The sequence below is a fragment of the Mercurialis annua genome, linkage group LG4, assembly GCF_937616625.2.
Source record: "Mercurialis annua linkage group LG4, ddMerAnnu1.2, whole genome shotgun sequence".
NCBI classification, from domain to species: domain Eukaryota; kingdom Viridiplantae; phylum Streptophyta; class Magnoliopsida; order Malpighiales; family Euphorbiaceae; genus Mercurialis; species Mercurialis annua.
Window position 1 is genome coordinate 15,549,576 of NC_065573.1, and position 22,478 is coordinate 15,572,053.

At 37.8% G+C, this 22,478-nt stretch overlaps 1 protein-coding gene across 6 annotated transcripts; it reads right to left on the reverse strand.

The window, feature by feature from the left end:
* Positions 1–3,865: 3,865 nt before the first annotated feature.
* LOC126678875 (RING-H2 finger protein ATL57-like) lies at positions 3,866–9,883 on the reverse strand. 6 transcript variants are annotated; one of them, XR_007640756.2, is made up of 5 exons: positions 5,937–6,115; positions 5,509–5,758; positions 5,325–5,404; positions 4,053–4,175; positions 3,866–3,962 (listed from the first exon to the last, which is right to left on the reverse strand). XR_007640756.2 is itself a non-coding variant. In XM_050373786.2 (4 exons), exons 1-4 carry the CDS (start codon positions 9,801–9,803, stop codon positions 3,899–3,901), a joined length of 486 nt encoding a protein of 161 aa, XP_050229743.1. In that variant the 5' UTR covers positions 9,804–9,883; the 3' UTR covers positions 3,866–3,898. The 6 variants fall into 6 exon arrangements, 4 of the variants coding, with proteins under 4 accessions (XP_050229743.1, XP_050229742.1, XP_050229744.1 ...); XR_007640757.2 differs by lacking the exons at positions 3,866–3,962; positions 4,053–4,175; positions 5,325–5,404; positions 5,509–5,758; positions 5,937–6,115 and adding exons at positions 6,764–6,837; positions 6,929–7,205; positions 8,340–8,419; positions 9,220–9,463; positions 9,712–9,874; XM_050373786.2 differs by lacking the exons at positions 4,053–4,175; positions 5,937–6,115 and adding an exon at positions 9,712–9,883.
* Positions 9,884–22,478: the final 12,595 nt, after the last annotated feature.

Sequence of the window (22,478 nt, forward strand, 5' to 3'; positions counted from 1 at the left end):
AATACCTTCCCTTACATGACAATATAGAATAAGTTTAAAAAACAACAAAAAAATAAAAAATACAACCGAATTCTAAAAAAATACTTACTCCTTTGGTCTAGCAATCTTCAACCTTCCAAAATTAATCCATTCTTCATAATCAAAAATACATAGATATAAGTCAAATACATGTAATTATCTAAAACACAAAATCAAACTTCATTGATACATAAAATATACATAAAAACAATTTATATGATATGTATAGACAAAAAAACATAAAATCTCATTTAAACCCTAAAAACAGTAATACATATGAATACATATAGCAAATTCAGTATTAGATACATAAAATATACATAATAAATAACATCAGATTCATATCAAAAATCAAATACAAATTTAATATGTATATATACTATAACTAAATCAAAATAAAGACATAAACTATATTAAAGTGATGTTGTAGATCTATATTTGAAAAATACATATATAAAATTATAAAAAACTTCAAAAATTTAAATCTCAAAAAACCTAAAACAATGATTAGAATAATAGGATAAAATAAAATTACCTTCACAGTCAGAGTAGGCTCTACAATCACAATTTGCTTCTCCTCTTTCCCAGCAAAAAACTATAATTTGTTTTTGAAACACCAGTTTGCAATGTCTTACCCTTTAACTTAGAATTGAAAACTTGTGCTCTGTCACCAACAGTTCCCACTGTTTTTTCACTAATTTACGCTTCATTGTCCTAGGTTTGTTATTTTTTTTCCTCAGTATTTGAGGTTGATCTAGTAGAGACAACCATTTCTGCTATTTATAAAAGTAATATTTTTCTAAAAAATACAGTTACAATAAAAAATGGAGCGAAGAAGATAAAAAATCGTGGCTATAAAAATGGGAGAGATAATTAAACTGAGAATGATGATATAGATTAAATGAAATTTTCAATTTTAAGAACAGAATATTTGAAATGACAGTTATAGAAAAAAAATGGAAAAGGAAGAGGAAGAAGAAATATATAAGATGTCATGATCTCTCTTATAAAAATGAAATCAACAAGTATAGAGCAAGGGATAAAAAAAATAAAATCAACGTGACATCTGTAAGGCAAGGGAGAATCATGTAAAGCATGTAAAGAACTTCCGTTATTAGCTCATTAGTGTAAACCATAATTTAGCATAGGTGAAAGAATTGAGAAGAATTTGTGTAATTTTTCCTACTAATACTTGTTAGAGAAAATTAGCTCAGTTACTTGATTAGGACAACTTAATTAGATTTATACAGTGAGTAAGTTATCTTTTGATATTTACTGTTGCCATCTTTTTTTTTTGAATTAACAATTTATGTTCTACACAAATACACTTTTTAAATTAAAGAAATACAATGTCGTTATTTTGGTAACACTCACAATCTTTATGCATTTTCCTTTTCCTCATATATTTTCCCTAGATTTTTGCCTTCAATCTGCAACTCCTATCATTAGAAAAATATTTCCCATTTTGTTTAGAAATTAGGTTGAATATCTTCTGCAAATGGCAAAAACAAGGGCTGCCAAAAAACCCACCTCCAACCGAGAAATCTCTTCATCTCTCTCAGCCCGCCTCCGACGCAAGCCCTCCGCCATTGCGGTCGCCATCGAGTTCGTCTTTTGCTGCAGCCGTCAGCCACTATTTGTCTCACACCCGCCGCTGCCAAGCTGCCGCCGTACGTCCAAAAATCGCAGATATGAAGCCATGGAGGAGACGACAGAAACGTCAAGAAATCCGTTGATGTCAAGATAATTGTTCTAAAAATTCCTTATATGTTATTGCTTTTAGAGTTCAGAATTCCGCATCGTCTTTAATTAAAATTACTTTGATCTTATAATAAACAACAACCTTCAACGTTGTCATTCCTGCATTTAAAAAATAATAATTACTGTGAGTATCCATGTTAGTTAACCATTAGGTAACTATTAGTACACTATTAGTTAACTTATAACAGAAACTTTAATTCTGCAAGTATTTCTAAAGTTTTTGAATCGTTTTTGTTATTTTTTATATTGCAGCTTTTTCTGTCAAACCGATGAAAAAACGATGAACGAAAGCGGTTTGAGTTGAACGAAGAAAGCAGTCGTTGGAGTGGGACGAAGATAGGCGAACGATGAACGAAGGCGGTTTGAGTTGAACGAAGAAAGCAGTCGTTGGAGTGGGACGAAGATAGGTGAACGATGAACGAAGGTGCGATGGCGGGTAGCTGTTGTCTTTTTTATTGTAATTGAGATATTAGCAATGATGTAAAAATAATGGTTAATTATTGTAAGGTTAACTATATGTTTTATAATGGTTAATTAATAGTTAACTAACTTTGTATGATTTTGTATATAAAACATGAATATATATTGATAATTACTCTTTTTTAGTTACAGTTAACTAATATGTGACTAATAGTTAACTACCAGTTATTTTTATACGTATGATTATTTTTAAAATAATTGAAATTTGATGTTCAGTTGTTTTTTTTTTGTTATATTTAAATAATTTTAAAAATATTTAGGGGGTAAGTATATGTTACCTAACGGTTAACTATTAGTTAACTATACTTGTGTCGGTTATCTAAAACATGTACTTATCATAATGTTAATTATTTTTTTTATTAGTTAAAGTTAACTAATAAGTGATTACTGATTAACTGACAGTTAACTGATTTGGTGTACTGTTAATTTTGGGAATATATTATTGTTAGATTTATCTAAAAATGATTTTATGATGTTAATAGTTTTTTTTATTAAATTTAATTTATTAATGGTTAACTACATGTAAACTGACAGTATATCAGTTTTTTTTACAAATAAATGAATTTATATTGTGTATTCATATTTGTTGATTGTTTATGATGAATTTATGAATTTTTTGTTTTGCTGGATATTTTTTATTTTTCAAATACTTATTGTTTTTATTTTTTTAATCATTTTATTTTTTTTGTTTCTGTTTTACTGTTTATGGCATATAATTCAAATCATCAATTACTATAATTAAGGATTATTAAAGATTCTTGAATATTGATTGTTATATATTTATGCTTTGAGATTTTGTAGGAGATTTTGTTTCTTTTAACCACTTCCTTCCTATTTTATAGTTGAGAGTAATCCTCAAATATCATAAAGTTATTTGTGCAATTTGGAAACTTAAAAAATATATCATCAACTTTTTTTTAGTCAATAGTAAAAATCTAATTAAATATAGCCATGTAGGGTACTTATTTAAAGAAGCCTACTTGTTATTACGATTTTGAAACATATTTGAATAAATGTGTTCAGTAAAAAGTTCAAGAAATTTTTAAAATTTAAGTAAATATAATGTTTTAGTTAACATCTTGTTACTTTAAGTTTAAATAGAAAACATGACACAATGACTCAAATTTTCTAATGAGTACAATATTAGTTCCTGATATATTACAAAATTTGTTTGATATGTCTAGTATTTTTAGATTACTATTTTAGCTGATATTAATTTTTCTTTTATTTTGAAGTATTTTTGAAAAAATCAGATGGCACTTAAAACGCATGCCCCTGATGATCAATACTGCTCAATACCAAATATTAAAAGCTAAATGATATGTCCTCACTTGTTTGAGATGGCCCATATGTTACTGCAATGCAGCAATTTATGTGTTACATAAAGTAAGCTGGATTCAGGTCAAACGAATGGTCTGGCAGAATACGAATAATTATTCAACACAACGGTTGTCTCACGTCATATATACAACAAACCAATGAAACCGTTTACAATGTTAAAATATTTAAAACATTATTGGCTTGGTGACGTGGCACAACCGTTGCGGGAAATAATCATTCATCAAAACACATTACACCCCATGATTATATAATAATACAAAAAACAAAACCAGAAGCCGTGATCTTCCCATGAACAATCTTACTGTGGAAAACAGCAGTTCCAAAAGGAGTAACCTACACTGATAATCTTGCGTTTCCGGACCCTATCAAACAGTTATAAAACATTATATACAAAAAACTGTCCACATAGAACTTTGTCTACTCTCTAAAACAAGAAAAAAGCTGAACAGCACCTGAACATGTTAACGAATCGAGAGTTAATCCTTGGCAAAAAAAAAAATTAATACGGAATCTATTACTCATTTCTATCATCTTCGCCGTCACAGCAAAAATTATTTTAATCATCTTCGTCATCACTGCAAACGAAACGCAATTTTTAAAGTGCAAGTTAAGAAGCTATTAAAAATACTCAAAATTGTGTCAAACCTAACAAGATATTAACAGTCTATCTTTGTCTAGAATTACCATATAAGAAAGTTCTGCCACAAAGCGTTACACGTCGAGACATGCAACATTTTAATTTCAGTCACTGGTTTCTCAAACAATAAAAGTTTACTTCGCCTCTCCAACTTGAGGCGAAAAATCAAGACTCTAAATTCGTGGTTTTGGATAAAAACACCCACAACTTGTCAATTTTGGGACCATCAAATTAACGTTATTTTAGGGTGTAAAATGACCCAAAATTGACAAACTATAACTATGGATAACTGTGTCCAAAATCACGAACTTTGGACTCTTTTTATCTTTTATCTCAAGTTAAAGGGGCGAAATGAACCTTCATTGGTTTCTCAAAAGAGAGGGTAAACAAAACACCCTTAACCCATATTGTCCAAAAACTATTTGAGTCCAATGTTTCTACTTTTCGTTTCCATTTCCAAAATACTTCTAAAATATCAAAACTCAACATTTATGACTTACTCTTGCAAAAAAATCATTTCGCCTTTTTCTATTTCAGCGTTTTTTTTTTCGTGCTTCATAGCTCTTAACTAGAGTGCCATAACTTATACAATACAAAATTACAAATGTAGAAGGCACCATCAAAACAAAATTAAGAGTAAAGTTTAGTCGATAATCTGTACAGATTAACTCAAAACAGAATTCTACGATTTCATAGGATTTAAATAGTTTTATCATTTAACAAGAACTCATCAGATAATACAATGGTAGAAGGAACCATCAAAACAAAACTAAAGGTACATACAGGAGCAGATTATAAATTCTCAAAAAAACGAAAAAAAAATCTTAGGATTAGACTTATGCAATGATAATGTATTAAAGCAAAGATTAGTCGATAATCAGTACAGGTTAACTCATAATAGAATTCTACAATATCATGGGACTGAAATAGTTTCATTATTTAACAAGAACCCATCAGATTATACATAATGAAATTAACCAATACTTACCCACAACATATTTTGTTTTTGATTTCTTTTGATAATCCTACTTAACTCATCAACTTAATTGATTAACATGCAAACAATCAAAGCAAATAGAGGATTTACCTTTTAGATTTGATAGATCTCCACAATTGAATTGACAAATCAGCAATCTGAACCAGCGAATGAGCAATGCCTATGGCAGACTACAACACAAAATCAACAAATTATTTGTCACTCAACACAGTTATGTAAAAAACAATATAATAAAACTGAATTTGCTATTCAATCACCACAAAAGAAATCATACCTTGACAAGCAATAAAACACTCATCCAATTGATACGCTTTCGAGCCGTAGTTACCACAGTATGATCTCCACTATTAGCCATTTGATCTGGGTTGTCAACAGAATCATCGTCGTCATCTGATTGCTCGTCCTCTTCCTCTGAGTCTGACGGGATATAAAGGCGAGTGACATTGCTTCTTTCGCAGATTTGATTGCACATTGGACAAGTGTACTTGTTGAATTTTGAGCAGCGGTCCATCCACGTTTCAAGGCTTTTGATTAGGGTTTCAAACAAGATTAATTAGGAAAATAATCAAAGAAACAAGAATTTTGAAAGAATAACATAGTTAGGGTTTTGCATAATTAGGGTTAGAAACAAAATTAATCAAAGAAATAATAATCTTGAAAGGAAAGTACAATTCTATGAAAAAAAAGAAGAAGAAGCAGTACCAACATTGATGGAAGACATGGCCGCAAATGGAGACGGTGGCGAGATTTTTTCCGGCGGACTTGAGAATCTGGTAGCAGATTGGGCAAGACATGGCTAATTTTGAGTATAATAGTACTAGCCTACTACTTGTACTTCACTTCATACTACTGCATTTTATACGTTTGTGTTGTGTAATCCTACTCTGTTTTTCAAAATAATTTTAATTTCCTTTTTAAGGGATTAAATTAATTAAATTAAAAAGATTTTTCACATGTTTTTAGTTAACATTTTACAAAAGATGAATGACACATTGAGTGAGTTATTTCAAAAATTAAATAATTACGATAAAAGCAGTCATCGATAAAGATTTTTTTATCACCTAATTACATGTACGGCTAACAAATCTAAACATAATTTTCAAAAATTGAAAAGTTAAGTTAAAAATATTTTTAAAAAATAATGCCATATAATTTCACCAACAATATACGTTTTTGCAATTTAATCACAATTTATAAAAGTACGTCAACTACAATTTTTGCCATTGATACGCCGACTAAAAATTCGTTGAAGATTGCATGCGTGGAAGCCGGAGGTTGTTACCATTGGTCATGCCAGTGACACATTATAACACACCTTTCAAGTTATTTATATATAAATTCATGAACTTTGTACGGTTTTGCAATTAAATCACAAATTTTATGCATCTTTTTTAATTTAATCACGTTAGAAATCATAATGTTTTTGCAATTTATTCACAACCTTATTAAGCTCGGGTAGACTCAAGCCCGGGCTGCCTCCGGAAAGTGAAAAACTGGGACCAGAGCTTGCTGATGCCGGAGATGAAAGATGTTTGCAATGTCAGGATATTTAAAACATTCATTGGCTTGTTAACATGGTACAACCATTGCGTGAAATAATCGCCTGGCACAACACATTGCAGCCCATGATTATATAATAATAGAAAAAACAAAAACAAAACCAGAAGCTGTGATCTTCCCATGAACAATCTTACAGTGGAAAAAAGCAGTTCCAAAAGGAGCAACCTACACTGATAACCTTGCGTTTCCGGACCCTTTCAAGCAGTTATATCTTCTAAAACACTATATACAAAAAACTGTCCACATAGAACTTTGTCTATTCTCTACAACAAGAAAAAAGCTGAACAGCACCTGAACATGTTAACGAATCGAAAAGTTAATCCTTGGCCAAAAAATTAATACGGAATCTATTAGTCATTTCTATCATCTTCGCCGTCACTGCAAAAGTTATTTCAATCATCTTTGTCATCACTGCAAAAGCAACGCAATTTATTAAAGTGCAAGTTAAGAAGATATTAAAAATACTCAAAATAGTGTCAAACCTAACAAGATATTAAGAGTCTATCTTTGTCTAGAATTACCATATAAGAAAGTTCTGCAACAAAGCCTTACACGTCTAGACATGCAACATTTTAATTTCAATCACTGGTTTCTCAAACAATAAAAATTTGTTTCGCTCCTCCTACTTGAGGCGAAAAATCACAGAGTCTAATTTCGTATTCTTTGATAAAAATACCCACAACTTGTCAATTTTGGGACCATCAGATTAACATTATATTAGGGTGTAAAATGACCCAAAATTGACAAACTATGGATTTTTGTGTCCAAAACCACAAACTTTGGACTCTTTTTATCTTTTATCTCAAGTTAGAGGGGCGAAATGAACCTTCGTTGGTTTCTCGAAAGAGAGGGTAAACAAAACATCCTTAACCCATATTGTCCAAACACTTTTTGAGTCCAATGTTTCTACTTTTCATTTCCATTTCCAAAATACTTCTAAAATATCAAAACTCAATTTATAACTTACTCTTGTAAAAAAATCATTTCGCCTTTTTCTATTTCAGCGTTTTTGTTTTCGTGCTACATAGCTCTTAACTGGAGTGCCATGACTCATACATTACAAAATTATAAATGTAGAAGGCACCATCAAAACAAAACTAAGGTAAAGTTTAGTAGATAATCTGTAAAGATTTACTCAAAACAGAATTCTATGATTTCATAGGATTTAAATAGTTTTATCATTTAACAAGAACTCATCAGATAATACAATGGTAGAAGGCACCATCAAAACAAAACTTATGGTACATACACGAGCAGATTATAAATTCTCAAAAAAATATCGTAGGATTACACTTATGCAATGATAATGTATTAAAGCAAAGATTAGTCAATAATTAGTACAGATTAACTCATAACAGAATTCTACAATATCATGGGATTGAAATAGTTTCATTATCTAACAAGAACCCATCAGATAATACACAATGAAATTAACTAATACATACCCACAACATATGTTTTGTTTTTGGTTTATTTTGATAATCCTAATTAACTCATCAACTTAATTGATTAAGATGCAAACAATCAAAGCAATAGAGGATTTACCTTTTAGATTTAAAAGATCTCCACAATTTAATTGACATATCAGCAATCTGAATCAGCGAATGAGCAATGTCTATGGCAGACTACAACACAAAATCAACAAATTAATTGGCAGCATAGTTATTAAAGGCGCGCCTGAGGCGCGCCTCAGGCGAGAGGCGACTCAGGCGAGGGCTGAGTCGCCTCACATGGCCAAAGGCGGGCGATGTCGCAAAGGCGACCGCCTTTGCCGCCTCAGTTGGGAGGCGAGAGGCCAGAGGCGCTCGCCTCTGTGATTTCAGGGCTGTTTAGTGTTTTTTTTTAAAAAAAATTAAATGCTAATCTGTTTTTATGGGCTTTTTAAGTGTAATTAAGCCCTAAACACATTTATAAAAGCTGCTGGGCCACCTTTTTAACCTATTTTTCTAATATTTTAACCTAGTATAAGTATAATACTAGATTAACAAAATTAGAAACTCAAAGATACATATTCCAATTCTTCTTCTTCACGCAAAGACTCTCTTTTCTTCTTCAAAGCCATCATTGCATTGATAATTAGTTATCTTTTAACTTAGACTTTAATAATTTGATTAGTACTTTTGAACTTTTGAATTATATTTGATTTTTTTTTAAAATGCATAGGGTTTACATATATATAATTTATATATACATATACATATATATATATATATATATATATATATATATATATATATATTAATTATTCGCCTTTTCTCCAAAAGGCTTTCGCCTCGCCCCACGCCTTGCGCCTCAGGCTTTTTGACCCTTGTCGCCTCGGGTCGCCTTTCGCATTTAATAACTATGATTGGCAGTCAACACAGTTATGTAAAACACAATAAATAAAATTGAATTTGCTATTCAATCACCACAAAAGAAATCATACCTTGACAATCAATAAAACTGTCATCCAATCTATCTGCTTCCAAGCCGTAGTTACCATAGTACGAATTCCACTGTTAACTGTTAGATCAGGGTTGTCAACAGGATCATCGTCGCCATCTGATCCCTCATCCTCTGAGTCGGACGGGAAATAAAGGCGAGTGACATTGCTTCTTTGGCAGACCTGGTTGCACATTGGACAAGTGTACTTGTTGTATATTGAGCAGCGGTCCATCCACTTTTCAAGGCTTTTTGATTAGGGTTTAGCATAATTAGGAAGATTTAAGGAGAAAAATAATCAAAGAAACAAGAATCTTTAAAGAAAAACATAACTAGGGTTTTGCATAATTAGGAAGATTAATTAGAAAAATAATCAAAGAAACAAGAATCTTGCAAGAAAAGCATAATTAGGGTTTTGCAATATTAGGGTTTGAAACAAGATTAATTAAAAAATAATTAGAGAAGCAATAATGTTGAAAGTAAAGTATAATTGTACCAGCATTGATGGAAGACATGGCCGCAAATGGAGACGGTGGCGAGATGTTTTCCGGCGGACTTGAGAATTTGGACACAAATAGAGCACGACATGGCTGCTTCTTTTGAGCGATTGTATAGTACTTAGTCTCCTACTTGTACTTCAATTGATACTGGCTTTTATACGTTTGTGTTATGTAATCCTACTTTAATAACGAATTTTTTTTAATAACGAATTTAATTAATTAAATAAAAAATAATTAGTTTTTGAACTTTTGGTGTGTGAACTTTTTAAAAAAGAATAAAATCTTCCTACAATCTTGTAGGAAACTCCTACAACCATTGACATGGCACTTGTTGATTGGCCTCTTATGCAATGATAATGTATTTGTTAGAAAATTACAAATCGGTGTGTGGATTTGTTAGAAAATTACAAATTGGTGTTTTTAGCAGGTCACCAACAAATTACAGGTTATTTTAATATATCAAATTGATATTTTTTCATTTGAAAAAAAGTTCAAAATAATCTTTTATTTTTATTCTATATACAAATTAGATATTTATGTTATTAATTATACAAAAAAACCATTTTCATCATAAAATTAAACAATTAAATATATTTTTTATTTAATTTATATTAAATACTAAAATTAAAAATATTCAATACAACCCAACATCGTCTACCGTTTCACGAATCCACCATTATCCCATTTGCGGATACACCGCGAAAAATAAATAAAAAATTAATTTTTTTAATTTATAATAAAAATTTAATAGCCAAATTACAGACCCTCCGAATTACGGATGGGTCCGAAATTTGGACCCACTAGACCCACCGGAGAAGGAGCTCTTAGCAGAGCTCCTTTTCCGGCGGTGAGAAGGAGCTGCTTGCTCAATTTTGAGAAGGAGCTGCTCGCTCCTTCCCGTTTTGAGAAGGAGCTGCTGCTCCTTCTCAAAATAAGAAGGACCAGCGCTCTTGCTCCTTCTCAAAGAAGGAGCAGGCTGCTCCTTTTCCGGCAGGTCTTCGTGGGTCCGAAACCGTAACTCCGTATTTTAATTTTTTTTATTTAAAAAAGATTAAAAAATTTAAAAAATAATTAATCTTTTTTATTTAAGGTTTATTTCAACGTTTTTAAAGATGAAGGACTAAAATTGAAATAACCAAAAAGTTTGAAAATTGGTTAAAGTCAGAAACTGGCAAATACACTGCTTCGTAATTATTCAAAAAGTTGCAACACCAGTTTAATATAAAATAAAGTTCAAACACCATATCGTCATTTTGTAAAAAGTTGAAATACTAAAAATATAGTAATCCTTATTTTTTAATTAACATTTCTTTTTGACAAATTTTGGTTAACATTTTACAAAAGATGATTCACATCTGAATGAGTTATTTGAAATGCGAGCATCGATAAAGATTTTTCTTGCTATCTAACAGACCTAAATATAATTTCTGGAAATTGGAAAACTAAATCAAGAATTTCTTTTAAGGACAATATCATTTAAATTTGTCAATTATACACGCTTATATAGTTTAATCATATTTTATAAAAGCTGTCACAAGTGTCAACTACCATTTTTGGCGCATCGATACACCGGCTAAGATTTTGTAGAAGATTGTTGACGTGGAAGCTAAAGATAGTTATCATTGATTGGTCATGTGAGTGACATCACAATGCACCTGTTGAGTTATTTATATATATTTATGAACTTTATGCGTTTTTATAATTTAACCACAAATTTTATATATTTTTTATTTGACTATGTCCGAAATAAGATGATTTATAAATTTAAATTATTAAAAAATCTATATAAATTTTAGATATTAAGAATTTCAATTGATTTTAAATTTAAATTTTATTAGATGCGAATCTATTTTAATTTAATTTTGGATTATTTTTACATTTAACTTTATTCCAGTTTGAATTTTATTTTAAATAAATCATATGGCGTAATTAAAAAAAATTAAATAAACAATACCCATGTCATACCCACATAGCTAAACACCAATTATTTATAAAATATCATAGCAGTCTATAAAAGTAGTGCTAATTTCCTACACTGTACTATTTCCTATTTTATTTATAGCCTTACACTGTGTTTTTGAACAAAGGATCACTTTACCCACTCAACTTGACACAAAGTATCAAAAAAAATTTAAACTGGAAAACCAGAACGCTTTTACTCTGAACTTGGCAAAACCGGCTCGGAAACACTCCTCTACTGACATGGCACTTTAATTGGAGAGTGGGTGTCTAATTATCATAATTTTCTCTAATTAATTATATTTAAATACTAATTAATCACAATTAATCTCTAATTAATCTAGGGGTCGTTTTGAACCTTTTTTCAAAACCTTTTTAATTTTTTTTCCATTTCTGGCGAGGAGCTCCTCCTCCTCATCGGAAAAGAATCTGCTCTTGAAAAAAAACAAACCCACCGGTCTATTCTTGAGTTCAAGAACAGACATATATGTCCTTAAACTTAAGAATGTCTATTCTTGAACTCAAGAACAAATTTGTTCTTGAGTTTGTCAGGAGCAAATCTGCTCCTCACGAACTCAAGAACAAATCTGTTAGCGTTTTTGAGTTCAAGAATAGATGAGTCTGTTCTTGAACTCAAGAACATATCTGTGTTGTTCATCAATATTGATGAACAGACCCAGCAGCTGGATCTGTTCATCAATGGCGATGAATAGACCCAGCTGGGTCTGTTTTTCGGTGGTGGGTAGTTTCCGGTGGTAAAAGTTTTGGGCTATTTTAAAATAATTATTAGATTTAAATAATTTAAAAAAGTTTAAATAATTTTTTTAAATATGAATTTTTTTTAATTTAAATAATTAAAACTTGTTCGTCTTTTTTGTGACGAACACGACATGAGTTTATCTTGAGGAAGACGAACGTGTTTTAATTATTTTTTAAAATTATTTATTTGAATTATATTTAATAAAAAATTATTATTAATTTTTAAAATTTTAGGGGAGATCGATTTTTTGTTTTGATTAAGACTGAGGACTATTTAGAATATTTATTAAAATTTAAAGTATTTGAAAAAAGGTTAATTTGATGTTTGAGAATGTAACCGAAATCAAAAGGTGTGGATTTTAATGTTTGAGGGTGCAATTGAAACCAAAAAGTCAAAAACGATATGTTCTTCCCATGGAAAAACAGATCACAAGATCGTTTTTTTGGTTCATTAATTTATTAAATGCATCTCCGTTTAAGGATCTAATGGATTAAATAACAAAAGTTTATGAATCTGAAGAAATCAAATAGAAATTGAAGAACTTAAAAAATGAGAGTTTTGAGACTTGAGGAAGGCAAATAGAGTTGAGTGACTTGATGAATTAAAATAGTATAATTTAAGGACCTGTTCGCCTGGAAATATTCCGGACTCGAATCTTTGAATTTATAATCGGGATCGGTTTGAGGTTTGATACTTTAACGAACCTATGCAGATATTCACAGGGCTTGTTTGGTTAAAGACACTTAACCACGTGATTTAAGAAGTAATAATCTGGGAGTCACGGACTCAGGCGAGATTAATACCGAAAACTACTCCTAAATTAAAACAATCCGGAGATTGCGGGATAAAAAGCACTGGGCTTGGTTTTTAATTGATTGATTTGTTGATACAAAAATAATGAAGCTCTGAGCTATTTATAGCTCCTCATAACTAAGACTCCTAATTCAACTAGGACTAAAATTCTAAAAGATAAAACACTCCTAATGAGTTTCAAACTCCTAATAAGAAGAAAAAGCAATAAGTAAAAGACTTTTCGTTGGGCCCGAATCCCTTGTAAGCCCACATGAAGCTCCTATCCAGTAATTATTTGGGCCGGTGTAAACAATGCCCCCAACAAGCTTGAAACATTTATTTTTGGGCTTGTTTCTTCACTTAGTCTTTTCTCTGACGCTGCCAGGCCCATCCCTGAGGCCCAAATCATTGCAGAGAAATTCTAAAGGGGTGCGCATCTATCGACGTTTCGGTACCCCCTTCATGCCACGTCATTACCAGCTGTCACCCACGATGTCACATCTTGGCCCCACGACCTCTCGGATACCTCTAACTTTGTTTCTTAAGAAAAATATCACCTCATTTACTCATTCACCTACTCTCTCCGCATTTTGACAAGCTTTCTCTCTCTTCAGCAACTCCAAGTCTCTTGCAAAACTTCCCTGGTAAGCACTCGCCTCTCTGACCTCGCCTATTTACTTTATTCGCCCGACCTGACCGATCCATTTCAGGAATCATGGCTGCTCCCAATAACCTCGCCGAACAAGTGACCGCAAAAATAGACGAAGTCCGAACCAACGCACCGAACACAGAATTTAAGGTAATTACTGATGCGGGTTATGGCCAAATATGCGTCGGTCCTATTGTCACCTCTCCGAGCCATTTATGCGACCTAGCCTCTCCCTTTCACGATGCTGCTCCCCCCAGATTTTCTTTACCCCATCAATCGTCGGTTTGGGTCGGCACTACATTCAGAAACTGGCCGATCGAACATCCTGGGTTCTCTCAATGGGCTGTAAGACTTTCACCACACTTTCGACAATCTTGGATCGACACTGGCATCCATGATCTAATTGAATTGTGCAAGGCAAGCCGGCCGATAGCAAAACACTACATCATGGGGGCCTCTCTTTTCTGGTCGAGCGCCATCAACTGCTTCTGCTTCAAATCTGGGCCGATGACAGTTACCTTGCTCGACCTAGCTCTCATGCTCAATGTTCCCCTTGACGGCGAAAGGATCAATCCGAATCTCCGTGCCGATGCTCCACAGTTTAATTTAACTAAGGCGCAGAAAAGTTATGGTGCTTTCGTGAAACTTTTCATGGGCGAGGAGCCTTACAAGCCCGACCGTAATGAGCATATCGCCTTCCTGGCCTTTTTCATCGCCAAATACATATTGTGCACTTCATCTTTCAGAGTGACCGAAGACTGTTTTCTCCTAGCTACTGCGCTTGCCGACGGTCGAAGATGCAACCTGGGCGAATTCATACTGGCACATCTATATCGTTCTTTGGGCGATATCGCACCCCTGAAAGACCCAAGAACCTTCAAATGCCCAGGAGGCCCACTTTGGATTGTCCAACTGTGGCTCGCCCTATACTTCCCCGAGCTTTTCGAGGTCGGTCCTCCTATCAAAGCCGAATTATGTGGGTTTCAATTGATATCGGCCGGGACTCGCCTTCCTCATGTGCTTGACGTTTTACAAGTCTTCAATAATCATGCAATAAGGTCGCCCGAATTGATGTGCCCTGCTCTTCAGCTCACTTACCCACCGTCATGGTTACTCGCCGGATGGGAAGTAGAAGACTTTGAAGAAGCAGTACAAGCCGATCCGAGACTAAAACTTGGTGGTCCTTACTGGGGAATCGCCCTAAAGTGCAGAAACTTGGTAGCTGGGCTTGATTATGATCGGAGTGGGGTTGAACCATACTGTCCGAACTTTGTGTCTCGCCAATTTGGCTTTTGCCAAGGCCTTCCCTGTCCTTTATTGATCGCCTTCAATAATCGCGGGACCCATAGAACCTCCATAGATAACTACTCCAAACTCCAGTACATCATTCGCCTTAATAAAGCCTATCTTCCTCCCTTGTCCGAGCTATCTCGCCCTATCATCACTTCTTCCTGTACTCCGGAATTCACCAACTGGTGGACTTCCACCGTCCAAACTTTTTTCGACCTATCGCCTAAAGAAATCCTTTCTCTTCATAATTTTGATTTACCTCCTTTAAACAGAAAACCTACTCATGCCGATTTATTTCTTTTGCAGGCTCCGAAACGCCAAACTTTCACAGGTATTATTGGCTATCATTATGAAATTGCTCGTTTTGAACGCTTTTATAAATTCAAATTTGACCCTCTAGATCGCCCAGGAATGAATTTAAAAATGCAAAATCATAGGAGAATAGCTCGGCAAAACTTTTATAAAAAATGGGATAAAATATGGGAGGAAAAATATAAACACCTGCCCTATCAACTCTTCTTAGAAAAAGTTCGGCCGAAGTTTAAGTATAAGTCCCCAATTGTCCCCAAATGTAACATGACTATCATCGCCCCAATTAAAAAACCCAAGAAAAGAAAGTCTAAAAAACTTAAGGTAGATCTAACTGATCTAGGAGTAACTTACACTGGCATCCGATGTCCACCTGATGAAGAAGCTATAAATGAGCTGGTGCGCATCGGTTACCAGAGAATCCCAGGTACGGGCGATCATCAATTTTTTACAGTTTACTGACCTCATATATGTACTAACTTTGGTTTTCCTTCAGTTGGCATTCCTCACTTTGAGAAGGAGGACAACTGGGAGCACGACGAGGAAGAGGAGAACCCTGCGGCCAAGAAGGGCAAAAAGAAAAGATCGGCCAAAACTTCTGACAAAGAACCGAAGGCTAAGAAAGGAAGAGCCGAATCTTCGAGAAAGTCCGGGAAGAAACCTTCTGAGCTGCAAGGTTCGGCCTTGTTCAATCCATCCCCTACGCCGTCTCAGAGCTGCCAGTCCTCATCTAAGGGAAACACCCATATCGAAGGCGATCAGCAGAACATGGGCGATTCCCAGGGCGCCGAAGAGGTTAACAAAAGTTCTAAGGCGACCAGCTCCCAGACACCTAATGTCTCGGAGATCCTCAGAAGAATGGAGACTCCTGCTCTTCTATCGCCCCTGGCCTCCGAATTCCTCAACCTTGGGGCTGACCAAACTCACTCTCCAACCTCTAAGGTAAGACCTTTATATTTTCTTCCTCAGAACATATCGCCTAGCAGCTAATCTTTTATTGTGGTCGAACTTGGCAGATTCCAGTCTCTCCACCCCACATCACCGATGTGGCGGCCAAGGCGGCAGCTTTTCTGGATTCGGACAGTGACAACGAAGAGCCTCTTCCTGTTCTTGAAACCGAGCCGGTGGCTGAAATGATCGTTCAAGTCCCGAACTGGGAAGGTCATCTCGCCGTGATGGCCCGTATGAAGAACGAAGGCATCCAGCTTTTCAAATCTCCTGAGAACGTTGAAAAACTGAAGAAGGCGACAGCTGCTCTGGCCGAGGCCCCTGTTAAAATTTTAACGCCAGATGCTTGCTCGGCTGTAGCGAGGCTCTCGGCTTCCCTGGAGGCTTTTCAGAGGATGTATAACGAGTCGGTCTTGATTCAGTCTGAGCATGGTGAGCTGGTTCGGCGGGAGCTTGAGTCGAGGGAAAAACTGGACTCCTTGAAGGCCAGTGTTAAGACTGCTGTCACCACCCTTCAAGGCCACCGATCGCGTGTCAAGGAGCTGGAAGAGAAAATTGCTCTGATGCAGCATGAGTTACGTTCTGAACAACAAAGCATCGGCGATCTCGAGGTTTCGATGGACAAGGAGATGGCCGAGGGGATAGAGGTGAAGAAGCATCGGAATCTGCTCAAGGGAGATCTTTCAAAGATGAAGCCGAAGTATGATACGGCGATGACCGAGTTCAATCAAGTTCGTAGCGAACTGGGCGCTTGTTTCCGCCATTTTTAAATTTTTATAAGTTCAGAACAATTTTTAGCTTTTAGCTTCTCGCAAGTCCGGAACAATTCAGTTGCTTTGTGCGTTTTGTAATGGCTCCGAATTTTAGTACCATTTGATCGGTCGGGTGGCCGTATCTTGTTTGATTTTTATCAATAATCAATGTTTATTTGGCCAGAGAGCCGTAAATTTCACTTGCATTACTTCAATGTCTGATTATTCTCATATTATCGGTCCGTAATTGGTCCGATACGAAATAATGTTTATTAAAAAGATTACAATACGTTGAGAAAAACGGAGAACCCGTTGAAAAAACTCAACAGATGTGAAATACCGAAACATAAATGGTACTACCAAATGATCGGTGCTTACATAGTGTGGCCGAACACCCCATGAATTTCCTCACTCCGGGATGTTCGGCGGAAGTTTATAACCGATATTATTATTCTTCGGTGGCTCCAAACAACCGACGGTCTACGCCCTCCCAACAGCTAGGGACGTATTTTTTCAGGAATTGGCCGTTGATCGCCCTTTCGTGTTCCTCTCCATCAATATTTGCCAGTAAGTAAGCACCGCCTTCTAACTTGTTGACCACAATGAAGGGGCCTTCCCAGTTCGGGCTCCATTTGCCAAGCCGAGTGTCTTTATGGCCGATAGGCAAGACTGCTTTCCATACTATGTCGCCCACCGTAAATACTTTTCGTTTTACCCGTTTGTTGTAAGCTCTCTCGACCCTTCTTTTCTGGGCTTCTAAGTGATCCAACGCCGTCAAACGTTCTTCGTCAAGGTCGAGAGAATCTATCACCATTTTGTCAAAGTAGTCCTCTTTGGACAATTCGCTCTGGTATCTGCGGCGAGTGGACGTGACGGTCAGCTCCATTGGCAACATCGCATCGTAGCCATAAACCAGCCTGAAAGGCGAGGTCCCAGTAGCCGACTTCTGACTGGTTCTATTCGCCCAAACAGCTTCGGATAAAAGCACATGCCATTGCCTTGGGTTTTCTTCAATCATCTTTTGAACTATGAGCTTGATGGCTTTGTTCGTGGCTTCGGCTTGCCCGTTGGCCTGGGCGTAGTATGGTGTTGAGTGCAACATTTTTATCTTCATTTGGGAGGCCCACCAACTTACATCGCTTCCTGTGAACATTGTCCCTTGATCTGTGGTTATGGACTCGGGCAAGCCGTGTCGGTGGACGATGTATTCTTTGAAGAACTTGATCACCGCTTCTTGTGTCGGCGACTTCAAAGGTTTAGCTTCGACCCACTTAGTGAAGTAACAAGTGGCGATTATCACAAAAGTATGACCATCAGACGAGCCGAGGTATACTTTCCCTATCAGGTCGACCGCCCATCCTCTGAATGGCCATGGCTTGATGATGGAGTGCAGGTCTTCGGCCGGGACGTGTTGTATTGGGCCAAATTTCTGACAAGCTTCGCAACCTTTGGCATATCTTATGCAATCGTGTTCCATTTTCGGCCAATAAAAGCCGTATTTATGGATAAGCCACCTCATTCTGGGGCCCGCCTGGTGGGCGCCTGCTATACCTTCGTGTACCTCGGCCATAGCAAGCATCGCCTCTTTTGAACCGATGCATCTGAAGAGTAGCCCTTCAAAGCCTTTCTTATATAATTCGCCGGCTAAGACTACGTAACTAAGGGCTAAAGTCCTCAACCTCCTATTCGTGGCGTCTGGGTTCTCGAACCACTTCAGGAGCTCGTCCCTCCAATCTTGGGTGACGTCCAGCTGGTAAACCGAGCATTGTCTTTCGTCGATCGTGGTGCCCCCGGTGTGGAGATTCGGTGTCTCCCTTTCTATGGCGTCGAACTCTCGGTTTACCTTGTACCCACTACCGTGCTGAGCTAGGTCGTTTGCAACGCCGTTATCGGCCCTCTCCGTGTATTCTATTCTCGTTTCTTGGAAGCCTTCGATCAGGTGTTTCGCCTTGTTGCAATACCTCACCAATAGCTCGGACTCGCATTTAAATTCTCCTGTCACTTGTTTAATGACTAGCAAAGAATCTCCTTTTACACTGATCGCCCTTGCCCCTAGCTCGGCTAAAATCTCAAAACCGAATATGAGGGCCTCATATTCCGCCTGATTGTTGGTACATTCGAACTGGAGTCTGAATGATAGCTGGTAGGATGCCCCCAAGGGCGTGACGATGTGTACTCCCGCGCCTGCCCCCTGGCTTGTCCTGGATCCGTCGAACCACATCTTCCACACGGCGATGTCGAAGGACGTGATGTCTACTCGACCAGGTGTCTCTTCCTTGAGGGTAATACCAGGGTGATCGGCCAAGAAGTCTGCCAATACTTGTCCTTTTACTGCTCTTTGAGGAACGTACACCAATGTAAACTCGGACATTGCAATCGCCCATTTTCCAATCCGATTCCTCAGGTATGGCTTCGATAAGATATACTTAATGATATCGGTCTGGGATAATACATACACTACGACCGGCAACATATAGTATCGCAGCTTGCAACATGTGAAGTACAGGCATAGACACATTTTTTCTATGTCGGTATAGCGAATCTCTGTGTCCGTCAATCCTCGGCTTAAGTAGTAGACTGCTCTCTCGACCCCATCGTCCTCTTGGGCGAGCATACATCCTAGGGACTCGTGTGCAGCCGATAGGTATAGCAACAACGGCTTGTTCGGCTTTGGAGGGGTCATAACCGGAGGTTTCGCCAAGTAACCTTTCAAATCGTCGAAAACCCGCTGTTGCTCGTCCGTCCATATCCACTCGTCGGTCTCTTTTCCCCTTAGCAAAACACTCCAGCTGCGAAGTCGGCCCGCTGTGTTTGCTATGAATCTTCTTAGGAAATTAATTTGACCGATGAGCCTCTGGAGCTGCTTCTTGGTTTTGGGTGGTTCGGCATTGATAATCGCCTTGGCTTTGTTCTTGTCTATTTCTACTCCCCGCTGGTGAACCAAGAAACCCAAGAAGTTTCCAGCCGAAACGCCGAACGCGCATTTCAGAGGATTCATTTTTAACCCATTACGTCGTATACGCTCGAAACCTTTCCGGAGATCGGCCAAATGAACTTCGCCGGTGTTTGATTTGATTACGACGTCGTCGATGTAGACCTCAAGGCATTCAAGGCCTCTGAACATCTTGTTCATCGCCCTCTGATATGTTGCCCCTGCGTTTTTCAAGCCAAAGGGCATCACGACCCATTCGTACGCTCCGATCGGCCCGGGGCATCTAAAAGCCGTTTTGGAGATGTCCTCCTTGCTGATTGGAACTTGGTTGTACCCGGAGTGAGCATCGAGGAAACTGAGTATCGTGTGTCCAGCTGCCCTGTCAATCAGCATATCGGCCACGGGCATTGGGTATTCGTCCTTGGGCGTGGCCAGGTTTAGGTTCCGAAAATCAACGCATACTCGTAGCTTCCCGTTTTTCTTCATTACTGGTACGATGTTAGAGAGCCATTCGGTGTATTGGGCTTCCCGAATAAACTTGGCATCTTCCAGCCGCTTAATCTCATCTTGTATGAGAGTATCCACTTCCCTGGACATTCGCCGGGGAGGTTGCCGAAATGGCCGAAATCCACTCTTTAATGGAAGCTTATGTTCGGCGATATCAGGATCAAGGCCCGGCATTTCCTCGTACGACCAGGCAAAACAGTCGCGGAACTCAATGAGTAGGGCGATCAGTTGCTCTCTGAATCCTTCGTCCAGTCCTGCGTTGATGTATATGGGTTTAGGCGATTCACCTGTCCCCAGATTGATTTCGAGGAGATCGTCCTGTACTTGGGCGGGATCATCTTCTAACTTCCCGGTTGCCAATCGTATGTCCTCAATCCGCAGCGATCCTGTTGGGTCTTGCTCCTGGTCCTCATAGATGCATTCGGCCGAATCGATATCGTACAGCGAGGTTAACTGTCTAATTTTCTCTCTCAATTCTTTATGTCGTGCTATCATTTTGAATCTTTGAGGATGGTGGATCGGCCTTTGCCCCCGAGGGTCACTGATACCGGCCGATCCGAGTTAACAAGCAAGCGAGGAACGCTCGTTTCTCCTTTCGAACTAAGGGATTGTATGTTGCGCACCTCTTCATCGTACAAACGTGCTTCGAGTACGTTATGGTCCTCGCCGAAGGGGTTGGGATCACCCTGCACAACCTCGGCCTCGCCGTCATCTCGCCATATGAAGAGCATCTGATGCATAGTTGAGGGTATACACATGTTGGAGTGTATCCAATCGCGGCCGAGCAAAATGTTGTAGTTGCTCCGGGCGTTGACCACGAAAAACCCTTCTTCGGTTTCTACTCGCCCTACCTTGATTCTGAGGGTAATGTACCCCTCGGCCGGCGTCTCGCCCCCTGCGAAGTCAGTCATGTAAACGTCGGTTGGGTCAAGCTGATCCCGAGTTATGCCCAATTTCTTGAGCATTTTCGCCGGTAGTATGTTGACGCCAGCCCCGTTGTCGATGAGGACTCTGTTAATTGACACCCCGTTTAGATCGGCCTTGATGTATAGCGGCCGAATATGCCTGGTCATCCTTGTTGGAGGTTTACTGAGGGATACTACCGCGGTATCATCGGCGCTATCTCCTTCTGGTACGATTACATCGCCTTCCAACGTTGCCTTCTGCCCTGGTTTGCTTCTGTACGAGTTGGGAAGCGTAACCACTTTCACTCCGTATTCGTCCCTTACCACCGGGACCCAGGCTTTCAACATGCCTTTCTTGTGCGAAACGACGACCTCGCGGTCTCTGGGCAATCTTGCTTTAAGTTGGCCATCGTGGTGCGATACCAGTACGTCCTTGTAGGACGATCGGCCGTTGGAATTTTCATCATCCTTGTGGACTACTGCCGCAGCAGATACATCGGCCGCTTGTTTTTCGATCTTCGGCATCCATACCTTCCTTACCTTGGCATTTCGCCTATCAGGTGATTTGGTGTCCGCGTCGGCCTGGTTCCTTGCCCCCAGTCTCTCGGTTATTGGCCTACTCCCGTGCTGCTCCCTGGGAGCCGAATCCGCCCCGTGATTCGCCCGTGACTCTTGTCGCAGCCTTTGCATTCGCCTCTTCTGGGTTTTCGTCATACGAGGGGTCTCCTCCGTTGGCCGAAATATCCTCCTGAATACATTAGTGGCAGGCCTCCGTTGTGGCTCATGCCTCTGCCACTGTTCTGTGGGCGATTTTGGTTTAAAGGTCTTGGGATGCTTCCTCGTGCTATCGCTTCCCTTGACTTTAAAACACGTACTGCATGATGGGCACGTCATATCTGCAGTAGGCGAGTTATATCGCTTCCTCTTCTGTTGTTGAGGTTGCCTTTTTTCTCCTCGCCA